This window comes from Sus scrofa, chromosome 2 (assembly GCF_054392235.1).
Source record: "Sus scrofa isolate SSC_HxYL_T2T_F1_AM1 chromosome 2, Sscrofa_HxYL_maternal_Yorkshire_Landrace_v2.0, whole genome shotgun sequence".
Lineage (NCBI taxonomy): Eukaryota > Metazoa > Chordata > Mammalia > Artiodactyla > Suidae > Sus > Sus scrofa.
In genome coordinates, this window is record NC_139384.1 from 77,493,801 (window position 1) to 77,506,519 (window position 12,719).

The 12,719-nt window shown below is 39.3% G+C and overlaps 1 protein-coding gene across 1 annotated transcript; it reads right to left on the reverse strand.

Annotated features, from left to right (window-relative positions):
- Window positions 1-6,304: 6,304 nt before the first annotated feature.
- LOC110255244 (olfactory receptor 7E178-like) lies at window positions 6,305-7,330 on the reverse strand. Its single transcript, XM_021082312.2, has one exon. The coding sequence runs from the start codon at window positions 7,292-7,294 to the stop codon at window positions 6,305-6,307; it is 990 nt and encodes a 329-aa protein (XP_020937971.2). The 5' UTR covers window positions 7,295-7,330.
- Window positions 7,331-12,719: the final 5,389 nt, after the last annotated feature.

Here is a 12,719-nt window from a genome sequence, read left to right on the forward strand (position 1 = left end):
ACAAAAATAAACTCCAAATGGCTGAAAGACTTAAATATACGACAGGACACCATCAAACTCCTAGAAGAAAACAGAGGCAAAACACTCTCTGACATCAACATCATGAATATTTTCTCAGGTCAGTCTCCCAAAGCAATAGAAATTAGAGCAAAAATAAACCCATGGGACCTCATCAAACTGAAAAGCTTTTGCACAGCAAAGGAAACCCAAAAGAAAACAAAAAGACAGCTTGCAGAATGGGAGAAAATAGTTTCAAATGATGCAACAGACAAGGGCTTAATCTCTAGAATATATAAGCAACTTATACAATCCAACAGCAAAAAAGCCAATCACCCAATGGAAAAATGGGCAAAAGACCTGAATAGACATTTCTCCAAAGAAGATACACAGATGGCCAGCAAGCACATGAAAAAATGCTCAACATCGCTGATTATAAGAGAAATGCAAATCAAAACTACCTTGAGATACCACCTCACACCAGTCAGAATGGCCATCATTCATAAATCCACAAATAACAAGTGCTGGAGGGGCTGTGGAGAAAAGGGAACCCTCCTGCACTGCTGGTGGTAATGTAAACTGGTACAGCCACTATGGAGAACAGTTTGGAGATACCTTAGAAATCTATACATAGACCTTCCATATGACCCTGCAATCCCACTCTTGGGCATCTATCCGGACAAAGCTCTACTTAAAAGAGACACATGCACCCGCATGTTCATTGCAGCACTATTCACAATAGCCAGGACATGGAAACAACCCAAATGTCCATCGACAGAGGATTGGATTCAGAAGATGTGGTATATATACACAATGGAATACTACTCAGCCATAAAAGAGGATGACATCATACCATTTGCAGCAACATGGATGGAACTAGAGAATCTCATCCGGAGTGAAATGAGCCAGAAAGACAAAGACAAATACCATATGATATCACTTATAACTGGAATCTAATATCCAGCACAAATGAACATCTCCTCAGAAGAGAAAATCATGGACTTGGAGAAGAGACTTGTGGTTGCCTGATGGGAGGGGGAGGGAGTGGGAGGGATCGGGAGCTTGGTCTATCAGACACAACCTAGAATAGATTTACAAAGAGATCCCGCTGAATAGCATTGAGAACTATGTCTAGATACTCATGTTGCAACAGAAGAAATGGTGGGGGAAAAACTGTAATTGTAATGTATACATGTAAGGATAACCTGACCCCCTTGCTGTACAGTGGGAAAAAAAAAAAAAAAAAAAAAAAAAAGCAGCTATTGTGAATCATGCTGTTGTCTGCATCATAAAAACAGACCACGATCTTTAAACACCTCTGCCCCTACCATTGCTCATGCCTTTGTTGCAACAAAGATCCAGATCCTTGGAGCTATAGGATGAAACATCCATGGCACCCTTGCAGCACAGTGAAGGAGTTATTTCTAACCCAATTTATGGACATATATAAAACCTGCAAAACACACCTCTATTTGGACTAGCTGCATTTCAAGGGTCCACATGAAACTAAATTGTACAGAAAGACACAGTCCTTTACCCTGTGAATAGTCTTGCTGCTCAGATCCAAACCCGACTTCCCTCCTTTTTACCCCAGGACCAAATTAAAAAAGAATTCTCTATTTGATGTAAAATAATGTTAACAAATAAAAAATAACATGTGTATCTCTATCTTGTTGGTAATTGTGCAGATGAAAATTTGAAGGCTATATAGCACAGAGCTCAAAGCCTGTTTGAGGAAAATCTTGATAAAGTTTTGTGATATTATGGTTACTCTCTTCATTACCATCATGATCATAATTATGTCATCTAACATCATATTTTTTTATGGCCACCTGGTGGCATATGGAAATTCTTGGGCCAGGGACTGAATCTGGGCCGCAGCTGCATTTAACCCACTGAGCCAGCCCAGGGATCAAACCCATTTCTCCACAGCGAACTGAGACACTAATGCTGAGTTCTTAACCCACTGTGCTACAGCAGGAACTCCCCCATGATCATTTTGGAGTGATTAGAAGATGGTTCGAAGAGATCTACCACCTTATCTCTTGTGGGTGATGCCTATGGATGTTAGAATGGGTGATGGAGAAGAGAAGAATTCTGAACGAGAATTCAGAAATTCCCAGCAGAAAAAAAGAACATAAACTTCATAGGCCGCTGAGCTGAAACTTGCTACCCCAACAACTCTTCTTGTCTTAATGAGGAAACAATTCCTAACAATCCCTGCCCCTTCTACCTCCTCCTTGGATACTCACTGGTCCATGCTGTATTTTTGCTGGATTATGACATGGGAGTTTTGATCCACTGCCTTCTTCTGTCTGGGGAATGACGAGGGCACAGGTTCTGTCTTCAGGACTGACAGGAAGACAGACTCAGGCATGAATCCCCTTATGCAGCTGATGACCCTGGGAGGAGGAGATACATATATAAAGCCTAAATGAGGGTGTTCCCATCATGGCTCAAAGGAAATGAATCTGACTAGTATCCATGAGGATGAGGGTTCGATCCCTGGCCTTGCTCAGTGGGTTAAGGATCTGGCATTGCTGTGAGCTATGGTGTAGGTCACAGATGAGGCTCAGATCTGGCATTGCTATGACTGTGGCTGTGGTCTACAGCTGTAGCTCTGATTCAACCTTTAGCCTAGAAACTTCCATATGCCAGCCCTAAAAAGGAGAAGAAAAAAAATGGCCTAACTGAGAATGGTACACTGAAAGGCTGGAGGCACTGGCTAATTACTTACTCCTGCATGGCCGTAAAATCTCAATGCACAGAGCTCCTCATTAACAAAATTGGTCCAGGGTATCCCAATCTGTGAGGACTTCCTAATATTAACAGAAGAAAAGAACAGGTGTGGGCCCTTTCTTTTCTCAAGATAAAGCTCACCTGTACTCTTTCAAAGTATAGATTGAATTGTATTCCAACTTTGAGTGTCGTAACCTAAATTGCAGTCTCATTTTAAAAAGTCAACATATGACATTTTGACTTTGACATCTGCGAATCCATTGTGTCAATCATGTAAATTAAGGAGAATTGTATAACGGAATCTGAAGTTACTTCCATTTTCCCAGTTAGGGTTTATGTCTCTAAGAGGAACTTTCTATCTCCCTTATTTGGGACTTTTTACTTATTTAAATGATAGTTCAAGTTCAGATTTTTCTCTTTAATTGATATATGTTGTTATATTGGAAAACAATTGATTTTATACACTTTTTTTATGACTTGCTTCTTCTCTTAAACAAACCAGAGTATCTAACAGATGCCAATCAAGGTCTCAGCTAGAGCTGCAGTCCCTTCAAAATTTGACCGAGAATAGAACTGTTTTCAAGTTTGCTCATGTAGCTTTTGGAAAGATGGAGTTTCCTGTGGGCTGTTGGCCAGAGTACTTCCTCCATTTTTTGCCACATGGGTCTCTCATGGGGAAGCTCACACTTGCCAGTTGGTTTCCATCAAATTAAGCAGATCAGCTGATGAAGAAAAAAGGGTTAGGGAGGTGAAAGGCATTCCATTTGCACCCTAATCTCAAAAGTGATATCCCCTTAGTTTTGCCCTATTGCCTGTGTTGAAAACAAGTCACTAGGCCCCAGATGCACTCAAGAGATGGGTCTTGACAGTGGCATGAATAGAGGAGGGGGAGGTCATTGGGACCACATTAGAGTCTGCTCACCATGCAGCCTCATCTTTATCAGGACATTGGTCTCTAAGCACCACAAGACACTGGAGATACCTCTCTGCTTCTCAACATGGTCCACAATTCTCTCAGCCAAGTTTCCCTGTTGAGAAGAACTGGCACATGGGTAGAAATTGGCTCTACCAATTTGGTATTTCTGCAGTCCTCACCATGTTGCTTCAGGATAGGCAGTTAGAAAAAGCCAATGTGATTTCTCTTCCACCACCAGGGTCTCTCCACTGATAGCCACAGCCCTTCCATGCCCCAATACAGCAAAAATCTCCAGTGGACTCCTGATTTTGGCTCTTTTGGAAGAGCTCATCTTGTTCCAGAATTTATTTTCTTTAGATTGCTTTGTATTCACAGATCATAACATTTAAGTATATGTGCTTCGGGCCTGTTTTTTTTTTTTCCCCCGGTTAATAAAGTGAGTTGTAAGGGAATGATGATCCCTTGCAACACTCTACATTCTACTCATACTGTCCTCCTGAGGCCTCTGGAGGAGGAATTCAGAGATTGGTTTGTCATTAACTGATATGAAGAAAACTTTACATGACTGAGATAGTAAAGTAGGAGTAACCTTAGCCTCTGTAACCCCACAATGATCAACAATTAGACAGCTATCCACGAGCGAAAACAACTCTGGAAGAGGTCAGGGGTCCATGTAAGAAACTTCAGCAACACAGTAGAACAAAACTGAGAATAGCTGCATGAAAAGGAAGGAAGTGGTACAACCGCTATGGAGGACAGTATGGAGGTTCCTGAAAAATCTAAATATAGAACTACCATATGACCCAGAAATCCCACACTAGGGTATTTATCTGGAGAAAACTATGATTTGAAAAGAAACATTCACTCCAATGTTCATTGCATCATTATTCACAACAGCTAAGACATATAAACAACCTAATTATCCATCAAGTAATGAATGGATAAAGATGTTGTACATATATGCAATAGGATACTATTAAACCATAAAAAAGAATGAAATAGTGCCTTTTGCAGCAACATGGATGGATCTAGAGATTATCATACTGCATGAAGTAAATCAAAGACAAGTACAATATAATATCTCATACATGGAATCTAATAAAAATGATACAAAATAATTTATTTATAAATCAGAAACAAGCACATAGATTTCAAAACTGATTTTAAGGTTATCACAGGTGAAAACATTGGGGGGAGGGAAGAATTGTGAGAGTGAAAATAACATATACACACTACTGTATCAAATGTATGATTAGTGAGAACCTACTGTATAACACCAGAAAAATTACTCAATAGTTTGTAATAACCTATATGGGGAAAATAATAAACATATTTATATGTATGACTGATCCACTTTGCTGTAAACTTGAAACTATTACAATAGTGTAAGTCAACTATACTCCAATAATATTAAATTAAAAAATAAAACAGGAGTTCCTGTTGTGGCTCAGCTGGTTAAGAACCAGCCATAGTGTCCATCAGGATGCAGGCTTGATCCCTGCCCTCACTCAGTAGGTTAAGGATCCAGCATTGCTGCAAACTGCAACATAGGCAACAGATGCAGCCCAGATCTGGCATTGCTGTGGCTGTGGTGTAGGCCTCAACTGTAGCTCCAATTCCACCCCTAGCCTGGGAACTTCCATATGCTACACCTTCAGTCCTTAAAAAAAATGTCTACAAATAATAAATGCAGATAGGTTGTGGGAAAAATAATACCTTCCTACACTGTTGGTGGGAGTGTAAATTGGTACACCCATTTCAGAGAACATATGGAGGGTCCTTAAAAAACTAAAGGTAGAGTTACTATATGATCCTGCAATCCCACTCTTGGGGATATAATTAGAAAATATGAAAATTCTAATTCAAAAAGATACACATACCTGAGTATTCATAGCAGCTCTACTTACAAAAGCTAATGCATGGAAACCACCCAAAAGCCCATCAACAGACAATCAGTTTGAGAAAATGTTTTTATATATAATGTTTTTTTATTTTTTTGTCTTTTGTCTTTTTTAGGGCTGCATCTACGGCATATGGAGGTTCCCAAGCTAGGGGTCTAATTGGAGCTACAGCTGCTGGCCTACACCAGAGCCACAGCAATGCCAGATCTGAGCCACATCTGTGACCTACATCACAGCTCATGGCAACGCCAGATCCTTAACCCACTGAGCGAGGCCAGGGATTGAACCCGCAACCTCATGACTCCTAGTCAGATTCGCTTCTGCTGTGCCATGACAGGAATTCCATATAGAGTTTTCTTAAACTGATTGTCTAGATATATCGATCTACCTATATATGTCTATATATATAGATATATAGATATCTATATATATAGTAGAATATTATTCATCCCTAAAAATAACAGATTGTAAAAAGACTTGTGGAAAATAATATGCATTTTCAATAACAAGAGAGTTGGTCATCTTTTCGTGAAGTTTGGGTCACTATGATAAACTACAGATATTTCCATAGATCTAATGAGTCAGCTATGCAGTTAAGTATGATATACAAAGGATCTCAGAATACACTCCAAGTCCCGCTAAAGACATAACAATGAACCAGTATTCAAATGTGAGGCAAAGAGTGGCATGAAGAGCTAAAAAATGATGTGATCTGAGAAGTAGACTTTTCAGGTCCAGATGTTGGATTTTGCTACATGTTCCAAACTACACTCCAAATGGATGACACAGGTAATGACACAGGTAATGGAGAATAGATTGTTTGGCTGAGAAACCTCCTCATGGCTCTTTTGATATCTCTGTTCCTCAGGCTATAGATGAAGGGGTTCAGCATGGGGGTGACCACCGTGTACACCACTGAGGCCACTGCATCCTTCCTGGGAGAATGAGAGATGGCTGAGTTGAGGTAAACCCCAAGGCCTGTTCCATAAAATAAACAAACAACTGCCAGGTGAGAGCCACAGGTGGAGAAGGCTTTGTACCTCCCACCTGATGAAGGGACTGTCAGAATGGAGGAAAGAATTCGTGTATAAGAGAAAAAGATCCCTGAGACTGGAATGCCACCAAAAATAGCACCAACAAAGTACATGACTATGTTATTGGTGGAAGTGTCAGAGCAGGCTAGCTTGAGGAGTTGAGAAGGGTCACAGAAGAAATTAGAAATTTCCACATCCTTGAAGCAGGTAAGTTGTAATACAATCCAACTGTGCACCTGGGACTCCAAAAGGCTAACAAAAAAAGACACCAATACTAAGAGGCAACAAAAGCGTGGGTTCATGATGACGGGGTAGTGCAGTGGGTGACAGATGGCCACAAACCTGTCATAGGCCATTGCTGTCAGAAGTGTACAATCCATACCCCCCAAAAGAATAAAAACAGACATCTGAGTTAAGCAGCCTGCATAGGAGATGACTCTGGTGTGAGTTTGGATGTTCACAATCATCCTGGGGATGGTGGTGGAGATGAAACCCATGTCAGCCAAGGACAGGTTGCAGAGGAAGAAGTACATGGGGGTGTGGAGGTGGGAGTCAGAGGTGACAGTCAGGATGATGAACAGGTTTCCCAACATGGTGACCAGGTACATGGACAGGAACAGGACAAAGAGGAGGGGCTGCAGTTCTGGCTCATCTGAGAGTCCCAGGAGGAAGAATTCTGAGACACCTGTTAGATTTTGCTGTTCCATGTAGATTGAACACCTTTGGGAAAAGTAATGAGGGTTGAAGTTAAGGAAATAAGTAAAATGGGCATTCAGCACTCTGTCTGTATTTTGGATTCAAGCAATTCATTTCTAAGGTCACACACTCCAGGAATTGTTCAGTATTTCTTAGTGTGAAAAGTTCTATCTGCTTATAACTGTTTTCTCACTGGTTTCCATTTTTTTTGCCTTTTTCTACACACACTCACTTTATAGCAACTTTACTATACAGTAGCAGAGGAGAGAGAATATTAGAGATATAAATCCATGATCTTCAATGTCAATAAGATAGGGTAATATATTTCTGTAGACAGTAGATAAAACCAGAATGAATTCTTCCTAACTTGGCTTTAATTTTGAGCCCTACACTTTGTCCCCTGAAGGGAAGATGCTTTGATTCCAGTTCCAAGAAGGCAACATGAGTAGAATAAAAATGCTTCCAGATGATATATTTATTTTATGATTTTCCTGAGAAAGTCCATGAGGGGACTATATGTTAATCTAATCTGGCCTCAGCATGCTGCCATGATTTAGGGATCATAAATATTAATTTCTGTTCCTGAAAATGGATGGACCTAGAAATGATCATGCTAAATGAAGTCAGTCAGACAGTTAGACATCAACATCAAATGCTATCACTTCCATGTGGAATCAAAAAAAATGGACACAATGAACGTCTTTGCAGAACAGATACTGACTCACAGACTTTGAAAAACTTGTGGTTTCCAAATGAGACAGGTTGTGGGGTGGGGGGATGCTCTAGGATGGAAATGCTATAAAATTGGGTTGTGATGATTGTTGTACAACTATAAATGTAATAAAATTCATTGAGTAACTAAAAAATAAATCTGTGATCACAGTAATATAGACAATTTCTTTAGAAGAAATATACAAGAAATACCCTACACCCTCTAAGAATGAAATAAAGTTTGAATTTAAACAAATTAAGACACAGTTAAATAAACCTTATTTTTCAAAAGGGTTCTAGATATTTCCTTTATTTAGAATATTTATAAATATGCTATAAAATGTGGGGCCGTGTAAATTGAATTCTAAATTAAAGTTGAATGTTCATAGACATTTTTTTTGATAGTTATCTTCAAGAGTTTTGTCGCTTTTTGTCTTCTCTCCTTCATGAATTCAGTGATTTCTCAAATATCAGGGTTATGTTTTAAAAGTCATTTAATATATTCTTCATACATTTGGCTTTGCTAAAATTCAAAATTAATGGTTTCATTAAGTGCACAGAATCATGCAGCGCTGCTAAGAGGATGGCATTAACATACAGAGCTTCTCTCAATGATTAAACAATAACATTTAAGAAACACTCTAGAAATTTTTTTATTTTAAACGAAGTTATTTGTTTCAACTCAATAGAGTCTAAGTAAAATGTCTGGTGTGAGGGACCACTCTTAGTTTTTGTACATCTACTGTCTCTATGTACACACCACATCTTCTTTATTCATCTCTCCACATTTCATTTTTTTCCATATTCTCACTACTGTGAATAGTATTGCAATGAACATGGGAGTACAGATATCTCTTTGAGGTACTGATTTCATATCTTTTGGACATTTTTCTCTGTAGTGAGATTGATGGATCATAGGGTAGTTCTATTTTAATTAGTAGCAGTTTTTAATTTTTAAGGAACCTCCATTCTCTTTTCAATAATGGCTGTACTAACATTCATTCCTGTCAACCAAGTACAAGTATTCCCTTTTCTTCACATCCTCAGCAACACTTGTCATTTGGATTTTTTTCTTTAATGGCTGTACCTGTGGCATGTGGAAGTTCCCAGGCCAGGAGCTGAATCTGAGCTGCAGCTGCTCACCTACAGCCATGGCAACACCTGATCTGAGACACATCTGCAACCTATGGCACATCTTGTAGTGATAAGAGAACCTTAACTACTGAGCAAGGCCAGGGATGGAACCTTCCTCTTCACAAGAGACAACTTCAGGTCCTTAACCCTCTGAGCCAGAACTCCTCATCTGGATTTTTGATAATAGCCGTTCTAGGAGTTCCCATTGTGGCACAGTGGAAATGAATCCGACTAGGAACCATGAGGTTGCAGGTTCCATGCCTGGCCTTGCTCAGTGGTTAAGGATCCGGAGTTGCTGTGAGCTGTGATGTAGGTTGCAGACACAGCTCAGATATGGTGTGGCTGTGGCTGTGGTGTAGGCTGGCAGCTGTAGCTCCACTTCGACCCCTAGCCTGGGAACCTCCATATGCCGAGAGTGCTGCCCTAAAAAGCAAAAATAAATAAATAAATAAACAAACAAATAAAATAGCCATTCTAATAGAGGTGAGGTGATGTTTGGGGCTTTGACCAGCGTTCCTGATATCAGCGATGTTGAGCACATTTTCAGACACCTGGGAGTCTTGTTTTCCTGTTCATAAACCCTCTTACTTACAGTTGGTGAATTTAGCACCAGGGGAGGTCCCATGACCAGAGTTAAGACCCAGCCTTCTCATGTCAAACAGATTTTCATGCCAATCCTTCCTAATTAAGGGATTTCAGTTCTCTTACTTCTGCTACCTGAAGGTACTTCAGGTTCATTATTTTAGCAGGTCATCCCATGGTTTTATTGAGAATAAATTAAAAATAAATAATGTAAACACATCTGGGAAGGTTCCATACCATGAAATTATCATAACAATTGAATCAACATAATAGGATTGTTGAAAATTTTGAAAAATTGTTAATATTGCTTAGACCAGTGGTTTTCAGTTCCATATGATCACTACATTTACATGTGAGTTTTTTTTTCCTCATGCCCTATGGCATATGGCGTTCCCAGACCAGGGATCATATCCAAGCCACAGGTGCAACCTACATTGCGACTATGGCAAGAACATCAGGTCCTTAACCCACTGTGCCGGTTCAGGGATCGAACCTACATCCCAGTGCTCCAGAGACATGGCTGACCCTGTTGTGCCACAGCAGGCACTCCTACATGTGCTTATTTTAAAATGCACAAATACTCCAGCCTCAGCCAGAACCAATATCAGGATCTCTACACATGAAGTTCCTAGTCATCTGAATGTGCAGCTGGGATTGAGAAAAAATGTCTTAGAATATTGCTCAACGCTTAGAAAATGCTCCATTAATATCACTTATTATTACTCTCATCTATACCCATTTCTTATTTTTAAAATATAAATATTTAGTAGCATTTTCTCCAGGTCTCGTTTTTTATAGAGATTTGAAACTTTACCAATAGAATTTTCCTTTCTTGGCATCTCAGTTCCATCCCATTTTGAAACCCAGCAGGACCCCAGGGTGCCCTCCCAAGGGCAAAACCCTTTCTATGTCTGGCATTTTTTGTTTGTAGGGAAAAGGTTTCAGCCTTCTAGATCTTCTGTGAGATCCAAAGGGCGGATACAAACAGTGACCGATTAGAGGAGTGAGGGCATAACTAAAGAAATAATATGACTCATGGACATATATATGCCCTCGCTCCCCTAAGTTACTGAATCACAGAGAACAGTCTTGCGGTTTCCAAGGGTGGGGGGAGGTAGTGGGATGGATGGGGAATTTGGGTTAGTAGATGCAAACTACTACATTTAGAATGGATAAGCAATGAGATCCTACTGTACAGCACAGGGTACTCTATCCAGTTTCTTGGGATAGAACATGATGGAAGATAATATGAGAAAAAGAATGTATGTGTGTGTGTGTGTGTATATAAATTATAAAATTATTGCATCTGTGTGTGTGTGTGTGTGACTAGGTCAATATGCTGTACAGCAGAAATTGACACAACACCATAAATCAACTATACTCTATAATTTTTTTTTAATTAGAAAGAAAGGAGCAAGAGTTCAGCAATGTGGCCTGGGCCTGGTTCCTACTCAGGTGAAGTACATAACAATCTGATACCAGGCTCTGAGTTCTACAGGCACTAGGCCCCCCCTGTAGGTGGAGGATACTAATTTCAGGCTGAGACCAGCCTGTGGACTGGCTGGAACCAGAAACTGATGATTATTACCTCATCATAAACCAATCAGGGGAAGGTCACATACCTTGCAGCCCAGCCCCGAAATTTTGCCTCAAAAACTTTTCCCTTAAACTCACTGGGGAGTGCAGGACTTTTGAGGTAGAGTCACTGGTTCTCTTTGCTTGGCCCTGCAATAAAGCTTTCTCAGCTCCAAACTCTGAACTTTCAGTTTGTTTGACCTCAAAAATTTCTCTGCATAATTGTACACACAAGGTAACCAATGTCATTAAGTTGATGGGTATATTGTCATGTCAATATTTCCATAATGTCAAAATTGATTTATGTTATCCATATCCAGCTTTCCTAAATGCTTATTTAAATGCAATACTACTTATGGTGCCTCTAAATGTACCTGTCTATCAAAATACTGTGGCTAGGATCTTTGTAAAGAACATACCACCTGAAGTATTTTACTGCTGTGCATTATTACAAAAGAGAAGATATCACTTTATTGGTTTATAAATTTATATTTATATATTTTAATATGAAGTTAACAAATGTTAAATGTATATTTAAAATATATTTAAATGTAATTATATGTAATTTATTTTCTTTATTAAAATAGTTATTTTATATCAAATAATTTATATTTACATTATTATTGATGTCAGGTTCTTCTTAACAACAATCCTATGAAAATTATTGCATCTCTTTCCATATCACATGAATGAGAAGTTTATGTAATATGTGGGACTAGTTGCTCAGTTCCTAAATTAATGCATGTTTATTTTACTAGGGTTAATTGCCTATATTTTGTTTTTTACCTTGTTTTCCTTTTTCTTTCTTTTTTTTTTTTTTGACATGCTCATGGCATACGGAAGTTCCTGGGCCAGGAATCAAACCCGTGCCACAGCAATGACCTGAGCCACAGCAGTGACAATGCCAGCTTCTTAACCCACTGCACCATCAGGGAACTCCAATTTTCTCTATCTGTCCCTATACAAAAACTTTTTCTATCAACTACACCCCTTTTTATGAAGTTATTTGAAAATACCAATGACATCTGTCTTGTGATGATCATTTCATGATATCTGCACATGATATTTTCATTTTGTATAGAAAGTCTTTTCAAACTTAGATTTAAAAACCTGACTGAAAAATGCATGACTATCCTAGAAAATCCCACAATCCAATAGGTAGTCCCATTATGGCCCCTGTAAACTGCTGCCTCATTCCCACAATTCACACAGGTAGTCTCACTGAACCAGAAGAGGAGGAACCAATTATTTTACCTTCATTTCACATTTGGGAGAAAAGTGGCTTTGAAAAGAATGAATTATTAGCTACAGTGAAGATGACTGAGAGCTGGTGCAGGGATAAGCAGATCAAGGTTTGAGTCCTGGGTCTTTTCTCCCACATGTGGAGTGTGTGTAAATCTTCTCCTCTTCTTGGAGGTGGACAGTCTACACCCA